The sequence below is a fragment of the Thunnus thynnus genome, chromosome 10 (assembly GCF_963924715.1).
Source record: "Thunnus thynnus chromosome 10, fThuThy2.1, whole genome shotgun sequence".
NCBI classification, from domain to species: Eukaryota; Metazoa; Chordata; class Actinopteri; order Scombriformes; family Scombridae; genus Thunnus; species Thunnus thynnus.
In genome coordinates this window covers 7,386,057-7,405,370 of record NC_089526.1, presented here as the reverse complement: position 1 = coordinate 7,405,370, position 19,314 = coordinate 7,386,057, and the positions used below count along the sequence as shown (strand labels likewise).

At 38.3% G+C, this 19,314-nt stretch overlaps 2 protein-coding genes across 3 annotated transcripts in view; one reads left to right on the top strand and one right to left on the bottom strand.

Moving 5' to 3' along the window:
• Window positions 1-2,814, bottom strand: part of LOC137190936 (raftlin-like) — a 105,372-nt gene extending 102,558 nt beyond the window's left edge. Inside the window, exon 1 of one of the 2 annotated variants that reach the window (XM_067600677.1) lies at window positions 1,986-2,814. The gene's annotated coding sequence lies outside the window, so the exon portion shown is untranslated. The remainder of the gene's footprint in view (window positions 1-1,985) is intronic. The other variant, XM_067600676.1, reaches the window with a different exon arrangement.
• A 10,336-nt stretch (window positions 2,815-13,150) lies between these two features.
• Window positions 13,151-18,656, top strand: LOC137190559 (cysteine-rich venom protein). The gene is made up of 7 exons (XM_067600106.1): window positions 13,151-13,234; window positions 14,265-14,365; window positions 15,115-15,205; window positions 15,553-15,695; window positions 17,276-17,364; window positions 17,523-17,605; window positions 17,764-18,656. Exons 1-7 carry the CDS (start codon window positions 13,171-13,173, stop codon window positions 17,898-17,900), a joined length of 708 nt encoding a protein of 235 aa, XP_067456207.1. The 5' UTR covers window positions 13,151-13,170; the 3' UTR covers window positions 17,901-18,656.
• The last annotated feature ends 658 nt before the right edge of the window (window positions 18,657-19,314 follow it).

Here is a 19,314-nt window from a genome sequence, read left to right as displayed (position 1 = left end):
GTCCAGATGCCCTGTGGATATACCAAGGATAAACACTAACCAGAGAGGTTTTTTGAAAATACTGGCCACCCATACATACGTTGTTCTTATTAATGGCTTAGTAAATGATTTATTGATAAAGCCATTACTTACAATTTATAAACCCATTATAAAGGGAACCTCATTAAAAAGTGATACCTATATTTTTCAGTGCTGTGAGTATTCATTCCCACAGGGGTTTTGGAATTGGAGGGTGAAATCTCAGAGATGTATATTTTTTTTAAAACCTGGGTGTATAAAGGCATCATAAACATCTGGATACTTGAGAAAACATGTTACTTTGTAATTTGGTTGAATTAACCATTTAAGCTAATGGTTACTTCACCTTTTGCCCCGTGTAATGATTCCCTTTTCGACGTGACATTGTATCGTAGCGGAGCCCAAACCACAATCGCTTCCACATTTTCAGCAGCCAAGCTGAAAGCTGGCCGGTGTACGATGCAGACATATAGAGTTTCTGTGGAGAAGTGTTTCCCCCTGTGCATGTGTGTGCATGCGTGTGTGTGCTTGTGTGTGTGTGTTTGTGCTCATGTCATAAGTGTGGTTTAGCTCGTATGCATGCTCACGTGTGCAGTGCTAGATGTTTTCATCGCATGTTGTACGCATACAGTATACATTTATTCTTTGATAAACATACTTGACATTGAGCACATGGCCATTATTTCTCAAAGCATGTGTGTATGCATGTGTGTGTGTGTGTGTGCACGCTAATGTGTGTTTTTGTGCTCTTGCATCTGTAAATCTCATCTGGGTATTTTGATCTGTTTTCATCTGTTGGTACCTTTATGTTGCATGTCTGTATTTATGATCTGCGTCTATACTTTTTGTCTTTAGGGTTATTCTGTGTGATGTGTCTGTGTATGCGTTTATCTGTGTATGTTTTCCATGCATGTCTCTTTGGTATGTGTGTTTGTGTGTGTGTGTGTGTGCGTGAGACAGACAGACTGAGACAGAGAACTCCTGACCCACCAACACTGTAGATTTAACGCAGCCCAACGCTCCACAACTCACCAGCTGGAACTAATTAACAGCCGTTTCAGATTGAGCTCTCTCACTCACTTTCTCTCTCTCTCTCTCTCTCTCTCTCACACACACACACACACACACACACACTCTCTCTCTCTTTTTTCTACTTTCCCCTCGGCTTTTCCTCTCTCTCATGCCCTCATCTTCCTCCTCCCTGACATCCCCCTGCCCTTCCCTCACCTCCTGCCATTCCTCAACTTGTTTTCCCCTTTAAACCTCCTCCTCCTCTTATACACTCACACATGCTTGGATGAACTCATGTGCCGGAGCACATAGTCTAAGCATGTAAACATGCACTTGTACGGACAGACATGTATCTATATAGCATGCACGCACACGGGGAAACACACACTTTAACCCTTCACACATACAGTAGCTCACAAATCAAACACTCCCCTGTCTTTCTCCTTAGTGGGAGTGGTGTGATGCTGTACACCGGGCACATCTTGAAACACTGTCAGGGTTCAGTCTGTGATTGGATCCAGGTAGACATTTTTGGCATTCTCAGCTCCACTCTGTACCATCTATCAAGCATGTGACTTCAAAACAACTAGACCTATTGATGTGCATGATGAATGGCCAGAGTGTGCGTGTGTAAGCATGTGAAAGCGCGAACATGTGTATGTTCGCATTTTCACATGCATACACATGTATAGCAGTGTGTGCGTGTTTGTGTGTGTGTGTGTGCGTGTGGTAGCAGTGGATTTAGAGCTTGTTGTTGAACACACTGCCCAGAAGCCAACTTGTGGCTTGCGGCATCGTCTAATGAATCAATTCTCTGTGGTAAACAATTGCCACCAGTCCAAGTTTACGATGGCTGCTGTCCAGAGCATCAAGCATGAGTACAGTAACGCTATGTTAGGAACTTCGCATTCATGCACATGCTGAGAAGCTCTATCACAAACACAAAGCAAACTTACCTCTCTCTGAATCTAGTTGAAAAGTTCACTGCTTGGACGCGAAGGCAGCAACTGGACCAGAGCTTCCAGCATAGAAACGCATTCTACTTGGAAGGAGACCAGCACGAAGAGAGGATGGAGGACGGGTTCAGATCCTGTCCGACAAGCTGACTGAGGTTGCCGTGGTGCTGGCTGACTGAAAGGAAACACAATCCTCTGGCAGGCAGCAGAGACACCAGAGTGTCTGTTGGCTCTACAGGCTCAGCAGCGGCAGCAGCAGCAGCAGCAGCAGCTCCAGCTCCAGCGGTTTGCTTCGTCTTCCCCCTCGCCACCTAACGGAGCTCAAACACACTTGTACACTTGGTGTGTTTAGGTCATGCTCAAAGTATGCCTGTATACCGATGTTCTGCAAGCTCAGGGAAACCACATCCTGTCACATATTTACCTCCCTCTCCTGTTTCTCCCTCCCTTTCTCTCTTTTCAGTCTATGTTTCTATGTGGTGTTCTCTATCTGTGTGTGTGCGTGTGTGTGTGTGTGTGTCTCTTTTCCTGTGTCTTTCTCTCGCTCCCCCGTGATTGTCTGAAGCAACTGAGCGCTCTGACCCAGCGTCTGTTCAGCACAGCCTCTCTGCCTCACTGTCTATCTCTCCGGCAGCCGCACCAGTTCCAGTCGACTGACTGAAGAATCCATCTGAGGAGAGGAGGGGGAGACAAGAGGGGAGGGAGAGGAAAAGGGAAGGAGGGAGGGCTGACAGCGGAGGTGGGGAGGGGGCTTCACTGGGAAATACCAGAGTTAGAGAGAGGGAGGTGGAGAAGGGGCAGGAGGAGGAAGGGTGGTGGGTGTTGTTTGGGGAGTGAAGGACTACAGAAAGATGGGTGGATAGAAATAGTAATCAATAGTTTGTTTGAGAGAGAGATGGAGAGAAGTAGACAGAAAGCAGTAGGAAGGCTTTGCCACATAGTCAATACATGTGCACATGCACGCACACATTCACATGTGCATGCTGTGGGAATGGCTGAAGTGTTTTGGGGAGCTGGTGATGAAAAGGGGTAAAGGGTATGATGGTGTTTTGTTGAATAAGGATGTTTGTGATCCTGAGTACTACACTCCTCTGTAGTGGTTATGCATATTTGATACATCTGGGTCAAGACCCCCTATAGCTCTGTATTTATTATTTAAGCCAGCTGTATGAGGGGCCACCATCACTCTGGAGAAACAGCAGACCTTTGATACATAAACTGTGATTTCTACAACAACAATAACAAATACTACTACTTAAACAACAACCATAACAGAAGCAGCAGAGATCCATGTTAGAACAGAGCATCCTTGCTGGAAGCGTTCACAAATCAGCATCAATGCTGACATCAGGGAAGACGTTTCCTTTGCTGTCTGTCTGCACCATTAACACTCTGCAATGCTTATCTATTGATGGTTACTGTAAATGACTGTATGGTTGGACTCTGGCTGGGTTGTACAGGATTTGATGACTGTGGAATATTTTTCATGATTTAAGATTTTAAGATTAAACTTTCAGCTCATTGATCCATTGTTTGCAGGCTGCTACTTCAGTTTTGGTTCACTCTTACCGCTCTCATCAGCAGGCAGCTGTTTTTAAAACCCACTCTATGATACCTGCTCAGCATCAAACAACATCCAGACAAAGTTGGATGGCTAGCTGGTTTAGCAGCTAAGGAGACAGATATATCCTTCTGGAGTTGGGAGAGACCTAAACAGAGCTAAAATAAGAGTAAATATGGGACTTACATTCATCAGCTGGACAGAAACATGACTCCAAATAAATGCAAATGTTGCTTTGTGACAGCTGGAGCAAAATAGGCAACTATTTAGCATGTACACAGCTTGTTTTTGCTGCCCCCTGGTGGCCAAAAAATCTGTTCTTACGGGGTGTAAATACTCAAGGACAAGCATGATGATGTCCACATTCCTGCAGGCAGAGTCGGTAGATTTATTGTTTCATGCTGTATTATTACAAAGAGAGCGACACACTGAGACACACTGACCCCTGTGTCTGGAAAGAGGCAGAAGGCGGTTGGACTGAATCCAGGTGGGTGAAATGGGTCGACCATCGGTTCAGTTACATGTTCTGGAGGGAACAAATTGTGCTTGAGGAGAATGACAGACAAACAATGTAAGAAATAGGAACCTCTTCCTCACTATTATTTATGTGTGAAAAAGCCTTGATTCGCACTTTTAAAATACCAGAAGTAACCAACATGTTTTACAGCTGTGACCGAAATTCCATACCGATAATAACTAAAACATCTCCATGACAACTGAGTAACTGAGCGAGGACATGTGGTTGAAGAATTAAGTTGGACATTGTGTTGGGATCATTTTTGTCATTTTTTTATGATAAAGTTCAATTCATAACATATTGGACTTGTAGGTGCTATTGGACTTATGTGATGTGAACTATGTGACAACTGAAATTTGGTTCTTTTTGCTTATTTGCCTTACAGTCATTACCTGAATGATTTGGTTTTCTCTTAACCTGAATAGGCTACTGACTGCAATATGGCCAGTTTTAATCTAATCTTGCTGCAGCCTCTTTTCAGCCATAAGGAAACAGCCACCATGTCACATATTCAGAATAGGTGCTTTTACAGTGACAACTATTTTAACAGGTGTCTGAACCTGTTTTTCAAGGATATTTGGAAAGCAATGGTGAAAAAGTGTTATTTTTTTACCATTACAACAGAAAATACTAAGGTATTTTTTTAGCCACGCTAGCAGTCATGTGTTAAAAAATGCTAACATGCTAAGATAGTGAACACGGTAAACATTATACCCTCTTAACATCAACATGTTAGCATATTCTCCTTGTGAGTATGTTAGCATGCTCATGTAAATCTGTAGCTCACAGCACTTCAATAACAGTGTGGCTCTGCAACTGGGTCAACATCTGCATCATAGTACATAGACAATTATGCAATACATTTACCTATTTCCTTTTCATTTACATAAGTAAATAAGCAAACAAGTACTTCTTGTTTGTGCAAGTGCCCTAAAAAAAAATACCCTAAAAATGTTACTTGGCCAGTGTTCTGAATTTTCATCAGATTGAACTCTTTTCATTTTCTGTGATTTTTTTTCTGTGAACAAACAAACAAGAATGTGAATGAAAGCATAGCCTCCTTGGATGTAGAAAGTGTGAACTTGAAATGCAAATAAAGATGATGCTTGTTAAAAAATATATAGTCATTGACAAGGTGAGAAAAAAAAACAACTGAAAAACAAGAGAGAAAAAGGAGGACTTGCTTTTTGATGAGTTGCTATAATTAGCCTACCGATGAAGAGCGCCACAAACTGTGATTTGACTTGATCGTGATCATGACATTGGGCTCTACTCAAAGTCATTTTTAGCCTAATAGGGGATTCAATTGGTCAATTTCCAGGGTTATAGCTGTCTTTTCAAGGAGAGCTCTCCTTGTGGCGCATAGACGTTGCTACGAGAACCTAACTCCAGGCCGCGAATTAATGATACATCTGTTTTAAAGATGGAGATTTCCTCTCTGTGTTTGCTATCAAACCAGGAGCCCCGTTGCACCTTCACATCAAAAAGGTTCAATGCTGGAAGGGGAAAAGGGCTGTTCAGGCAAATCATATCTTTAAAACACCCACGGAGAGACCTGAGGTTGCAATTAAAGAACAAAAGAAAGTAAAATTGTTAATGTTGGGTGGATGCTTTTTTCCCAGCACTTTTAACTTGACTTGAAGAGCACTAATGATCACCGACAGTTTAATTACCGAGAAGCTTTAGCTCTGAATAATAGCTAAAAAAAAAAATACTGTATTGAGGAAAAATACCATTTACATGATGTCATCTTCAAATCTTACATTTCAGTGGGTTTATTGTTTAGCAGCACATTAGATGTGTTTAATGTCCCGTAACTTGGTGAAAACTTGACCTTACTGCTAAATCAGCCACAGAGGGCACTTCGCTGAATGTCTTCTGCTGATATTTTCCCACTGGAGGGTGTCATGGGACAACTGAAACGGGTCAAATAATGTGAGATGAATTGTAAAGACGAGCAGCCAAGCATAGTGTTTGTGCAAGCTGGTGTTTATGGAAAGCTTCAGTCTTACATGAATGACTGAGGACTCAGACAGACAGCCGATTGGACGGGAGAACGAATGAGGGAGCATAAATGAGTCTCTTTGTTTTGCAGCGAAATAATAACATTGTTCATCGTTCACAGTCGATTATATTTAAGGTTTCATACAAAGAGCGCTGTTGAGTTCTGTCACTGGACCTCATCTGCTTCCACAGCTCCTCTGTGACTAGAGATGTGACAGTGACCCCCAGTGTTTAATGTGGAAAATGAACTGTGCCTCTCAAATGTCAAACAGCAAAGAATATCAACATTGTTTCCATTGTTGCCTTGCTTTTATAGTGCCAGAGTGATAAAATGTGTATGTTTAATTTTTTCAGATTACAGCATGATATCTTGTATTACCCTTACTAACATTAATATTCTTTATTTTACTGCTCTGCGTGCTTATATCCTATTTAGTCTATTTTATTTAATAAAGCAGTCTTCTTTAGGACCACGGATGAAAAATAGCTTTTTGATAGCAATTTGGTATTGCACTTCTATAAAGTTGGAGGTTTATGTAAGAAAATAATGGTCAAAATCAAAGCTGCAGAGGCCGAGATTATCCTGACTGTAACACGGGTCAAGCTGCAAAAACACTGGATTCTACATTTCCTCCTCTTTTTGTTAGATGCTCCTTGTTTGTAACAGCTTTCTTTATAAATGTATAGTCTCTAAGCCAGAGCCAAGATAATGTCATCAGTTGTTTTCTCAGATTTGACAAAGAGCTACAGAAGACGTTATACAACTATTTCACAGGCTGAGTGGTACTCCCTGTATTAGTCTTCGTATATAAATGGCTGCATTTATATAGCACTTTTATCCAAAAGCAGCACCTTACAAATTTGCCGCTCATTTACCCATTCACACAATGTTGGCAGTGAGCTACCATGCAAGGAGCTGGCCTAACCATCGGGAGCAGTTTGGGGTTCAGTATGTTGCCCAAGGACACTTCGACATATGGACTGGTGGAGCTGGGAATCGAACCAGCTGACCCTGTGATTAGTGGATGACCCGCTCTACCTCCTGAGCTGCAGCTGCTCGTTTATTGGCTGGTTTCCTTGTTAATTAGATCATTAAATATCTAAATAGAAAACAACATGATTTTGGAGGGGCCTATTTCTGAAGGAAAATATAAAATCATCTTGTCTCAAAACCTCTTTAGAGAAAATTTTATGCCACTTTTGTTTTTTGATTGAGCCCAGCCTGTGAATCATACCAGATATAAATACTGATGAAAGAGGTGTTTGAGTTAAAGTACAAGGTTGTATAAAATGTGAGCACTTTAGTGTTTCCAAAATGAAATGAAAATTGCAGTGTACATGAAAAACAACATGTACACTATATTTTGCTTAAAAGGTTTTGCTACACAATTTTAACGCTTCACCATTGGCAGGTGTGAAAGTTGTAGGTCACACTGACAGTAATGACGCAAAGTGATGATGATCCAAAATCTGATTTTACTACTCACTACATAGTTAATTATGTAGGGAATACTGAATGAATTGAATGGGAAAGTGATTTATGACAAAGCTTAAGTAGATAACCATTCCATGCTAAAATACTGAAATGCTAAAAACTGCCATTAGCACAAAATAACTTTTCACAAGGCTTCAGTAATGACCCACAGGGACGGATGATACAGTGATTTTCAATCTATATCTGCGTGCATCTGTTGTCAGCTTATATAACATCTTAAAGTTTATTTTTTATTACATAGTGTTTATGTTTTACATATGATGAAAGTATGATGTTACCAAAGCTATTTTATTTTACTTTTACTGTTCAAAATGTATTTATACATCTTTTTTATTATTCATTTGGTTTTTAATGGAAGCTGTCAGCTGTACAGTGTGCATTCAGTATATTTTTCAGTAACACAATGATGCCCATAATGCATCATAAACATACTTAAAATGCATTATAATTTGCCTATAGTACCGTATAATTATGGTTATAATCACTCATAAATATTCATAATGCTTTATAACAATAATCATAACACATTATAAAGCATTTATAATTACTTATGAGGTCAGTTATTATAACATTTCATAATTTTCCCCAAAGATTAGATACCTGAATTCAGCAACAGGGGTGAACAAGAAAAGATTTACAACAAAAGATTTCAACCTTTTTCACATAATTTTCACTGAACCATGCTGCACTAGGCTGTCAGTTTTCTGCCCAGGGTGTCCGCCTGTAGCTGCACTGAGGGCTTTTCTGTAATGGCTACTATTACTTTAAATGGTGCATGTCATGGGGTTACCCCATGCCCTCTAATAAGTGGGTTGCACACAGCCTTTACAGGCAGCCCAGGGACATACAGTTCTATTTTTAATTCCATCTTGCCAGATGATAAGATTGTTGCTACTTGTGTTATGCTATCCCATTGACTGTATTAAATATGGATGTCATCACAGCTCCCCAAAAGTGAATCCAAATTATCTCAATTATCTGGCTGCAGTATAGGTCATAAGTCCCGACCCTAACCCTAACCCTAACCCTATAACCCTCCATGTTAGCGGATGTGACATGAGCCAAACTAAAAAATCCAAGTACACGTCAAAGTGCTGGCCTTTGAAACCAATTTGAAATAACGGCCAAACCATGGAATTACAACTTCCAAAAAGTATTTTCCCACATACAATCATGAGAAAAGGAGTAGCTATAAAATATTGGATATGTTTTTTTGAATGTTACAACCCCTGAAAAATGTCTCGTTTCACTATTGGAATTTGATCCATTTGGTCTAATCACATTTCAAAAGTCACAAATAGTTTTATCCCCATTCAAGTTAGGGTTAAACTAGAAGTTAGCTGTCTCAGGCTGCAGAAGTCTCTAGTGAGCATGCTCTAAGGGCGCATGGGGCCTATAAAGCATGTGCAGTATGTTTTAATCCAGGTAATTTCTTTACAGTGGGAAGTGGCTTTTTTGGCTTCATGCGCCACTGAGAAACTTTCATAGGAATGAACGGGGCCCTGCCTCCGACACTGTATCCAGGTCTTATTATACATCTATGAGATATTTTGGCTTCGCTTTTGCATAGTTGTAAGCAGTGAGACCATGGTAAATGGTGTACCTTCATTCTTACCTCATGGGAAATTTTTCGTTTCAAGAAAAGCATAAGTGGACGTACACAACGCCATGAGTACATAAAGCACTACACCCATGATATCCATCATCGTACGGACCATTGACAGTGGAGAGCAAACTGACTGCGGTTTGTTTTTCTTATTGTGGTTTATAATTTATATGGAGCTGGGTTTCAACACTGTGTAGCTTTTTTTCAGATTTAAAAGTGATTTAAAATTACATTACACTACTTTTTGGATTAGCGCCAAACTTAACACTCTACACTTTTTATATTAACAATGGATCAAACGACTACATGCATGTGAAGGGTGTCGCTGATAGTGACAACCCAATGAGAATTATAACCAGACTCTGCAGTTTCCCCTCAGCCCAACAGAGCTTTATAGCGTCTTTCAGCTCATTGTGGGTTTACAGCCTACAACTTTACTGTGGTTCAATCCCACCAACCTCATCAGCCCTGTTTTTCAGCCACAGCAGGTAGCTGTTTTCATTTAAAAAGCTTTTAAACCCTACTTTACGCTATACCTGCCCACTAAACTTTGTCTTGGTGCCCAAATGGCATCAAGACAAAGTTAGCTGGTGAACATAGTGGAGCATTTAGCAGCTAAAGAGACAGATATTTCCCTTAGGACTTAGTGGAGAACAGACCAGAGCTAAAAGGAGAATGAATATTGGATTTACATTCACATGGCCAGAAACATGACTCCAAATGAATGCTAATGTTCCTCTGTGTCTGCTGGATGTTTAAAGGAAACTGTTTGCTTCATCATATCAACTTTAAGGCAATAATATGTCATTAATGTTGAGTTTACAGCTTGTTGTGTTGCCCCCAAGTAGCAATTAGTCAATGCAAGTTCAATATCTTCTTTTTCCAGGTTTTGTGATATTGCACCAATTAAACAATGTTCTTTACTATAATGAGCATGAAAGTAGTATCACATTTTCTGGGATGCTGTTTTTTTACACCATGGTATAAAACAAAAAACATTTCCCACAATCTACATATAGTGCATTAGAATGGGAAATATGAAAACATAAAACTCATGACTCATGAAAGTAGACCTAAGCAAACTCCATAAAGCAAGCTCAAATAGAACTTGTCTTTGACCACTGAGACTGTTTGACTCCAGCTACCAATTGAACCGTATTACAAATATTACAATAGTGCATTAAGCGGAGAGGTGATAGCAGACGAATGTGTGTTTTGTATTGAGAGACACAATCAAGAATCAACAGAGGCTTATTTCTTATGTTCTGAACATACAAGGTCACTCCTAAGATAAGTCTGCATTGTTCACAAAAAGCTTCTAATACTGTCAGCAGTCCAAGTTGTTTCTCCATTTTACGCAGTTAATTGTACAACAAACTGTACAATCATTCCTCGTGCTTCCTGAATGTACTGTACTTGTTTTCTAGATACCTGTTAATAATACGTCCATATAACACACTATCTCACTGTCTTGAAATAAAGACCTCTTTATTTGCAGTGACAAGAAATGCAAGGTTGTCATTTTATTTTTCTTATAAATTTGGTTGTATTTGCTCTTTTTTCATTTTGGAAATATCACTTCTCAATGAACCTGTGACCCATACTGTGATTTCTTATTCCTTTTGATGTTATGTGGGTTTTTTACTAGCCATAAAGAGCGGTTATTGCTCATGAAAATGAACTAGTTTAACATCTATTTTCTCCCTACCAAGGTGGTATTTTAAATCTGCTGCTAGAAATGCTAAAGCAACATTTAAGGATAAGACTTGCAATTTTCTTTATTTTTTTATTGTCAACAAATCTCATGTGCAGAGTCCAACCAACAATGAATTGATCTGTTTACAAGTATTGTATGTGTATCCAAAGCCTGATATATCTTATTCCTCTGTGCCATAGATCTCTTATTGTTGTCCAAAAAGTATTGAAAAACATATCAATGAGCCACACCACTGCACTGGGTGACATGTTCCTTAAACCTGAAGACAACGGTTACAGTAGTTTGTTTAGAAACGGCTCCAATATGCATGTGCAGGAGCTTCACTAGCTTATTGTATGTCTGCTGTACAAGAAACTGCTCTCCTGAGACTGAAAATGTGATTGCTGTTATTATCCATTTTTAAACAAACTACCATGTCCAAACTCTTCAGGGTGAAGGAACATGTCACCCAGTGCAGCGATGTTGCTCACTGACGTGTTTTTAATCATTTTTGGGCAACAATGGAGGTCTACTGCACAGAGGAATACAATATATCAGGCTTTGGACACATGCACAATCCTTGTAAGTAGGATCAGTTCATTGTTGGTTTGGCTCTACATATGAGATTTGCTGACAATAAGAAAAATAAAGAAAATCTCAATTAATATCCTTTAAGTGATTTGGGCCAGCAGAATAAGCTGTTAACACAACACTGATATATAATCACCATATAAAGTCGTAGTTGCCTATTTACACATCAAGCTGACACAGAGCAACATTAGCATTTCTTTTGAGTTGTGTTTCTGGGAAATATTTTGCTAACTTTGTGTGCCATTTGGTGCTGGGAAGTATAGTGTACAGTACACTGAGCAGTGAGAGTGTACTAAAACAGTTAAGTTGTAGGCTGAAAAACCAAAATAGTGAGCTGAAAGACACTAAAACACTCTGTAGAACTCAGGGGAACTGCAGAGTCAGACGATTCTCTGTGGATTTGTCACTTTGAGCAACCTCTTTTACATTACATAGTCATTACATATTCATTAGTGCAGCTTTAATGTCCTCATTCCCTGTACGAGTTTTCCCAGGAAAGACTTAACTTGACAATATAAAGGTTTTTCTTAACTTGGCTTCAGGTTTAGCAGTTTTAGCATTTGACACCAGAAAACAACAGATTTAATTTATTAACATGAAAGTTATGTTGAATATTTCGTCATTCAATTGATTAAGTTTGTATAATCAATTACGTTTTAAAATGACCTTCCAAAAGTTAGCAATACGTCATATTATTCATTTTTAGGATTATATAACAATTCAGATACGTTATCTTGTGTTTCACCTCCAAGCTTGTGCTGCTATTTCAAAGACAGTCTGTCCGCATTTTTATGACTTTGTTTTTTTTTAAGCAAACAAGAAACAGACAAAAACAAAGATCTACTCAACTAGTTGTTAAACACGAGACACTTCATACATACATACATGCAAAAAATTGTAAAAACATACATTTTCTGATCCCTACTCCTTCGTGTCAGAGCCATGTTCTGTTTATAATATGCATTTTGTGCCAAAACAAACGATGGGCGCGTCTTTAGCCTTCATTACCTGTACAACCTTTATCCATTTACATACAAGACCATACAGTTCTATCTTGTAAACTGTCAGTGCTCCATTTCTTTTATTTACCTTGACCTTTGAGGTCTTTTCATTCTACTGTAGGCTGTGTAAATACAAGGCAATGCATCAGGTAGTCACATACACCCTAGGGCTTAACAATTCCTTGTTTACTCTCCGTCAGTTTCACTCTTTTGAAGAAAAAGTCTTTCCATTGCTGCACGATAGACTTGTTTTTGTGTAACATCCTGGATAGTGCTGCATCATTAGCGGCCAGAGGGCACTGTACAGTACTGTGGCTGTATAATGAGCAACTGAGCTGGGTCTATAAAAGGAGGGAGATGAAAGTCCAAACTCACCTCCACCTCCTGAAGACCCAGGAGCAGCTGCGGCTCTCAGCTCAGACGATTCCGTTAATGTAAGATTTTTAAAAAATCCTTTGATGATACATAGATTCATTTAAGGAAAATATCCATCCACATTTTTTCACTTTATTACTTTCTTTCCTCACAATTTTAGTGGACACACAATTCAAAATGGGCATATCAATTCAGATAAAATTTTGTTACAAATAACAAAACTGGAATGATTGTCAAAATGTAATATCATACATAAATTAATGTAGCTAGTAGTTTTTCATCATTTTGCTCTGTTTTTATTTTCACTGTACAGAGGCATCTTCCTTCTTGTCTGTGAAAATGTTTGCTCTCCTGATTTGCGTCTTGACACTGCATCAAGTGCACTCTGCATGTGTCGTGGTAAGTAGAATTAGAATAAGATTAAAAAGAAATAACAGTGTAAATACTTTTAAATAATATATCTTAGGAAACTGTAATGCAACATGTTATGCAGTGTTTCTGGAAAGCAACTATTGAAAGTATAGTGCGTGAGTATAGTTTTGAAGTACTAATACTGCACTAAGTATTTCTATTTTGTGAGATTTTACTACATTTTGGAAGGAATCCAAAGCTGGTGATATGCAAAAAATAATTATTCTAATAAATATACTTTCTAGTATATTACAATATGTTATAATGGGAAAAATAGTTATTATTGATTTTAATCACATTGGACTGTGGAAACAGAAATGACATTTTCAGCTGGAATTCACTGAATTCAAATGTTATAAACACTATTGTCCAACCCAGGATATCAAGTAGTTGGAACAGCTTACAACAACTTTTAGATAGTTAAGATACCATCACTTTAAATTAAATTTTAAAGTCATTTAAATTCATTGTTTAGACCACTAATACATGCTTTTAGATGGGTGAAATTTTCTTTTTAGATGGGTGAAATTTTCTTTAATGAGCTTTTTTATAGCATAATTCTGTTGTGGTACAAATATTTTTTACATAAGATTTAAAAGATTTAATTACTTTTCATCCTCTGATATTTCTTATATCAGAGGATGTATCATTAGCATTAATCGAGAACTTGAATTTCTTCTCATTTCATGTACTTTGCTGCATGCCATGGTGTATCCACAGCAAGGTAAGCACACTGTTAAATGCATCAGAACTTGAACTCTTACAAAGGCATTTTCTTTCCCAGTATCAGCTCTGTAGCTGAAACCATGCCAACAAGTCTCCCAATAAGATCATGGGATTTCAAGCTATACTTTGCTTTTATGTCAAGCCATTTCTGAGTAATTACACCAGGATATTTTGTGAGTCATATCGTATTAACGGTACCAGAGTAAATATCACTCTTCATTATGTCTTTAATCTGGTGTTTACCTATTGGTTTTAAGTCTATATGCATGTCTGTATGTGTGTGTATTTGTCTGCAGACGTTTGCCCAGAAAACAAAGCGGTTCAGGCTGAGATCGTTGATCAGCACAATGCTTTCAGGAGAGAGGTTCAGCCTACTGCTTCTGACATGCTGGTGATGGTCAGTCCTGTTCTCTACTAACATAATAAAAGTGGCTTAGATAATATTTACTCATAATTCCCTCTCGTTTGTTCTCCCTCACTTGTGGGAAGCAAAAAAAACAATAAAGTAGGTGAGGGCTTATGCACATGACCTGAAAATCATTAATAAAACAATCATGAAAATCAGGGTTGTAATGTTTGATTATTAAGAACTGACTCAACCTTAATTCTTCTGATGCAGTAAATCCCTGCTCAAAGTTGAAGCAGGTAAAACCCAAAGACTATATAGATGTTATGAGTTATGTATGAATGCTATTTAAAATGGGAAAATATATTTTGAGTATGGTTTGTACAGAACAAAGCCCAACCTCTAGAAATACATTCTACACTGTTGGAAATCTGCCAGTCAATAGAGAAGGAAAATAATGACATTTTATTTCTTTTCTAAAAGACTTGGATGTCTGGAGGTGTAAGGTTTCTGCAGAAAAGTAAAAAAAAAAAAAAAAATCATGTTTGTATTGGAACTCAGTTTTGGCTTTAGCCTTTATGAAAAGCACCTCAATTGCTCTCGAAGGGGAAGGCCGTTTGAATGAAAGCCATTTCACATTTTAGGAGTTAGGAGTGGAACATATTTTGAAAATTCATCTTCGTCTTTCAAACCACAAGTGATCTGGTTTTCAAAACCAATATCTCGCACGAGAATGGATCATTGTGGATGTCAGTGTGGAATGAAAATTGTTTTTGTGTGTTTTTTTTTTTCTTTTATAGAGCTACAGCGAGGAGGTAGCAGCCAGTGCTCAGGCCTGGGTGGATAAATGCATTTTAGGTCATGGACCACCAAGCACCCGCATGCTCAAAGGTATTTTTCTTCTGCCTGCATTCCTCCTTTCTCTTTCTTTCCTTTACCTTACTCCACATATGCCAGGACCTTAAATAATACCTCAGAGATGCAGTCAGTGTGAAGGTTCCCTGTGAACTGAATGACCTTGTGATTGATGGGTGGAGTCATAGTGAACATTATCTTATCTCCAGCCTTTAATACAAATTACACAGATCTGTTATCTTTAAGTAGATTATTGTTAATATGTATTTTAGTGATTGTGTTTTTTATCTAAATAAGTTTATCTACTTGGACATGAAATTAAAACCGTGCATTTGCAGACACTCATTAATCAGTGCTGCCGTGTGTTTCTCACCAATGAGCAGGATATGAACTGGGTGAGAATCTGTTCTATTCATCCTCACCTTCCTTGTGGACGAACGTCGTTAAGGCCTGGCACAGTGAAGTGGCAAACTACCAGTATCCCAAAGGATCTACCAACCACAAAACTGTTGGTCACTACACACAGGTAACACTTACCTGTTGCTAGGGTAACAGTAATGTGTTGACAAAAATTATAAGAATGTTGCAGTGGCAGCATATTCAATACAGTGATGTCATTGTTTTGTTATTGTGTGGTTTCTACTTTTTAACTGGGTGGTTATGATCAATATTTAAACAATAATCAATATCTTTACAAAAACAATGGATCAAATGACTGTAAACAAAAGGGGTTTCTAGCACTGATGAACTCCACAGAGAATTATCACTCCAATCTGCATTTTTGCATCTTTTAGCTCATTGCTTTGGTACTAAAACCTGCAACTTTATCGTTTTAGTTCGGGCTCACCATAGTCTTGTTTTTTACACTACCTGCTCAGCACCAAACCACAGACAGAAACATTTAGTGACTAGCTGGTGAACACAGTGGAGCATTTAGCAGCTAAAGATCCAAATATTTCCTCTGGAGGCTACAGGAGACTAAAAACTGAGCTAAAAGAAGAGTGAACATTGGACTTATTTTTATCAGGCGGTCAGAAATATGACTCCAAATGAAATATGACTCCAAGTGAATGATAATGTTGCCCTGTAACTGCTGGATGTGTAAATAAGTAGATAACTGTCTGCTAACAAGCCACATTGACTTAAAGGTGCAGTGTGTTGAATTTAGTGGCATCTAGCAGAATGGACTTGGCAAAAATGGAAGATAATATTCATAAGTATGTTTTATTGAGTGTATAATCACCTGAAAATAATAATCTTTGTGTTTTCATTACCTTAGAATGAGCTCTTTATATCTGCATAGGGAGCGGTTCCTCTTCCATGTGGAGGCCGCCATATAGCACCACCATGTTTCTACAGTAGCCCAGAATGGACAAACCAAACACTGGCTCTAGAGAGCGCCTTTTGCATTTTTTGCGAGCTTCACGGCCATCGTAGATTCTACTACACACTTGGAAAGGGAGGGTTAGGGAGAAGGGGAAGGGTACTCAGTTGGTTACAATCTGCAAACTCACCACTAGATGCCACTAAATCCTACACGCTGGTCCTTTAAAAGGTGATAATATCTCAGTGTTGTGTTCACAGCTTGTTTCTATTGCAAGTGGTCAGAAATGAGTTTTTGCAGGTTTTAAATATAGTATATTGTAGGTTTCTAGCTGCTGAATGTTTTCATTTCGTGACACAGATGAGAGATTATCTCTGCAGATTCTGGCTTTGGACAAGCCTTTCACTCTATGATGAATTGTCTGTACAAGATGTTTGACAAATCCTACTTTTACCACGTGAAAAAGATTTATATCCTTTAAAAAAATGAGAGACATTTCATTTTCAAAAAATAATACTACCATGTTCCACCATAAACAATCATTATTGTGTTTTTTTTAAGGAAATGTGGTCATCTGTTGATTAATTTTTAATATATTTTGACACTTTCACTACAAATAAACCTACGCAACACCATTTATTACCCATGTGTTAGAGAAACTGATAAGAGAGATTTGTTCTTTACGGAAAACAGAAATGAGTCATATTGAATAATCAATATACATAACAAGTTTCTAAATTAAAATGACACTGAAAGCAACTGTGTTTTGTTTTTGTTGTCAGGTGGTGTGGAACAGCTCCTACAAAATTGGCTGTGGAATGAAATTGTGCCCTAACAACATCTATTTCTACGGCTGCCATTATTACAGAGCGTATGTGACCCTCATTCACCCTCTTCTTTTTTTTTTTTTAACATGTGACCTCAAGGAGAGCTGAACACACAAACACTTCTACATATTTAATCAGAGGTTAGTTCAGAGTCAACACAGGGTGGAGCAAAAAACTGATATTTTTCTAATTTATTTAACAGAGGAAACTTCAGAGGATGGCCACCATATAAGGCTGGACCCCCATGTGCTTCTTGTCCCAATAACTGCGTAGACAAGCTCTGCAGTAAGTGTCACATATGTTTAAAAATACTCATAATATTCTTGGCATGGTAAGTAGGATGTTGCATTACCAGGAAAGATGAAACTCGTATTACTACCTTCTGAGGTAGAAAAAATACAATGAAGTAACTTCTTAATTGCTTTGTCTATTCCTTATTTCAGCCAACCCCTGTCCTTACATTAACAAGTTCATCAACTGTCCAAAGCTGAAAGATACGACTGGATGTGGGAATAAGCTGGTGTATGCCTGGTGCCCTGCTTCATGCAAATGCACCACTGAAATCATTCCAATAGCCTAAAGATAAACTCTTCAGTCTGCAAACTGTACTTTAACTTCATCATTATTGGTTTTCTGTCTGCGAAGAATCCGGAAATCTGGAAAAATCTGGTTTCTTATTGATTGCCTTAAGGTAAAGAGATGTTTTGGTGGCGTTTTAAGCTATTACTCTCGAATCAAACCCCCTTGTGTCATTTTATCAGAGTTTTGAGAAACATTTCCAGTTTTGCATGCGAATTATGTTGGATTTCATTGCACCTGCTAACCATATAGGATGTCAGACTTCTGAGGGGGGCATCTCCCATTTAGTGTTACAAATTGCAGAAATGTGTCAGCACAAGCAGGGAATACAGTTTGACTGTTAATCCCTTAATAATATATATAAAATATATGAATTCTATACCTAATTATATGATAAGGAATACATTAAAAAGCAAGTGGTGTATGTGGTAAATGGTTGATTTAATGGTTTTGAGTATAGGCATCTCAAACTAAACTTAACTTCTAAATGCTTTTGCTTTTAGCTATTTGATGTCATTCTGCTTACCATATCACATGAATGTAGCAATATACTGTACAGAGGCCATTAGGGGTTTTTATTACATTTACAAAGGGAGAATAAATGTACCTTTCAAAAGTAAACTCTTTTTTTGGAGCTGAAAAATAAAGGTTTCACTTTATATGTACGGAGTGTCCCTTTATTATCTACTTGTCCAATGTTAATACTTAATTTCAGCTGGATTTTCAACATTAAAACTTACAGCTGTAATTGTTCTTTATTTATAAATTGTTATTATCAGGTATTATCAGAAGAACCACAGCAATGCACTTAGCTGGGGTCAGGGCTGCCATGGCTGTGGTTATGATTGTTTACGGACTAATACAGCTGCTAACAGTAGGCTATGCTTATCGATGAAATTGGTATAAAGCTCAACAGACACTCAGTTGATATAAGCAGAGTGTCAATATTGAATGCTTCAAGTAAAGTTGAGAGTTGAAATAGCAATCTAGAGATTTTTACATGTTCCAACTAGATGACAGATCATTCACAACAGCATTGCCTCCCTCAACACAGAGAGCATCTCCAGGTACAGTAAATGTGCCATTTTTAGTGTTTCACCACATGCCGGCATACAGATTTAGAGGGAAACTGTTTTAGTGCAGTGACTTGCATAACAGTTGCCAAGAAAAGGCCGGTGCCAACTCCTCTGTAACAATCAGAGCAGAGCCAAGTCTTTCTGGAGCACTGAGTAAACACACACACACACACAAACAAACCATACCAAAAAATAAGAGATTTTTTCATAACAACTTGACAAGTGATCAGGGTGAAATACTTCTAAAACTCCTATCCTGTCCCTTAAAGGATAGGTTTACGGTTTTTCAAGTCTGTCTTAAAACAGACTTGTCAGTCATGCATATGAACATTGACACGT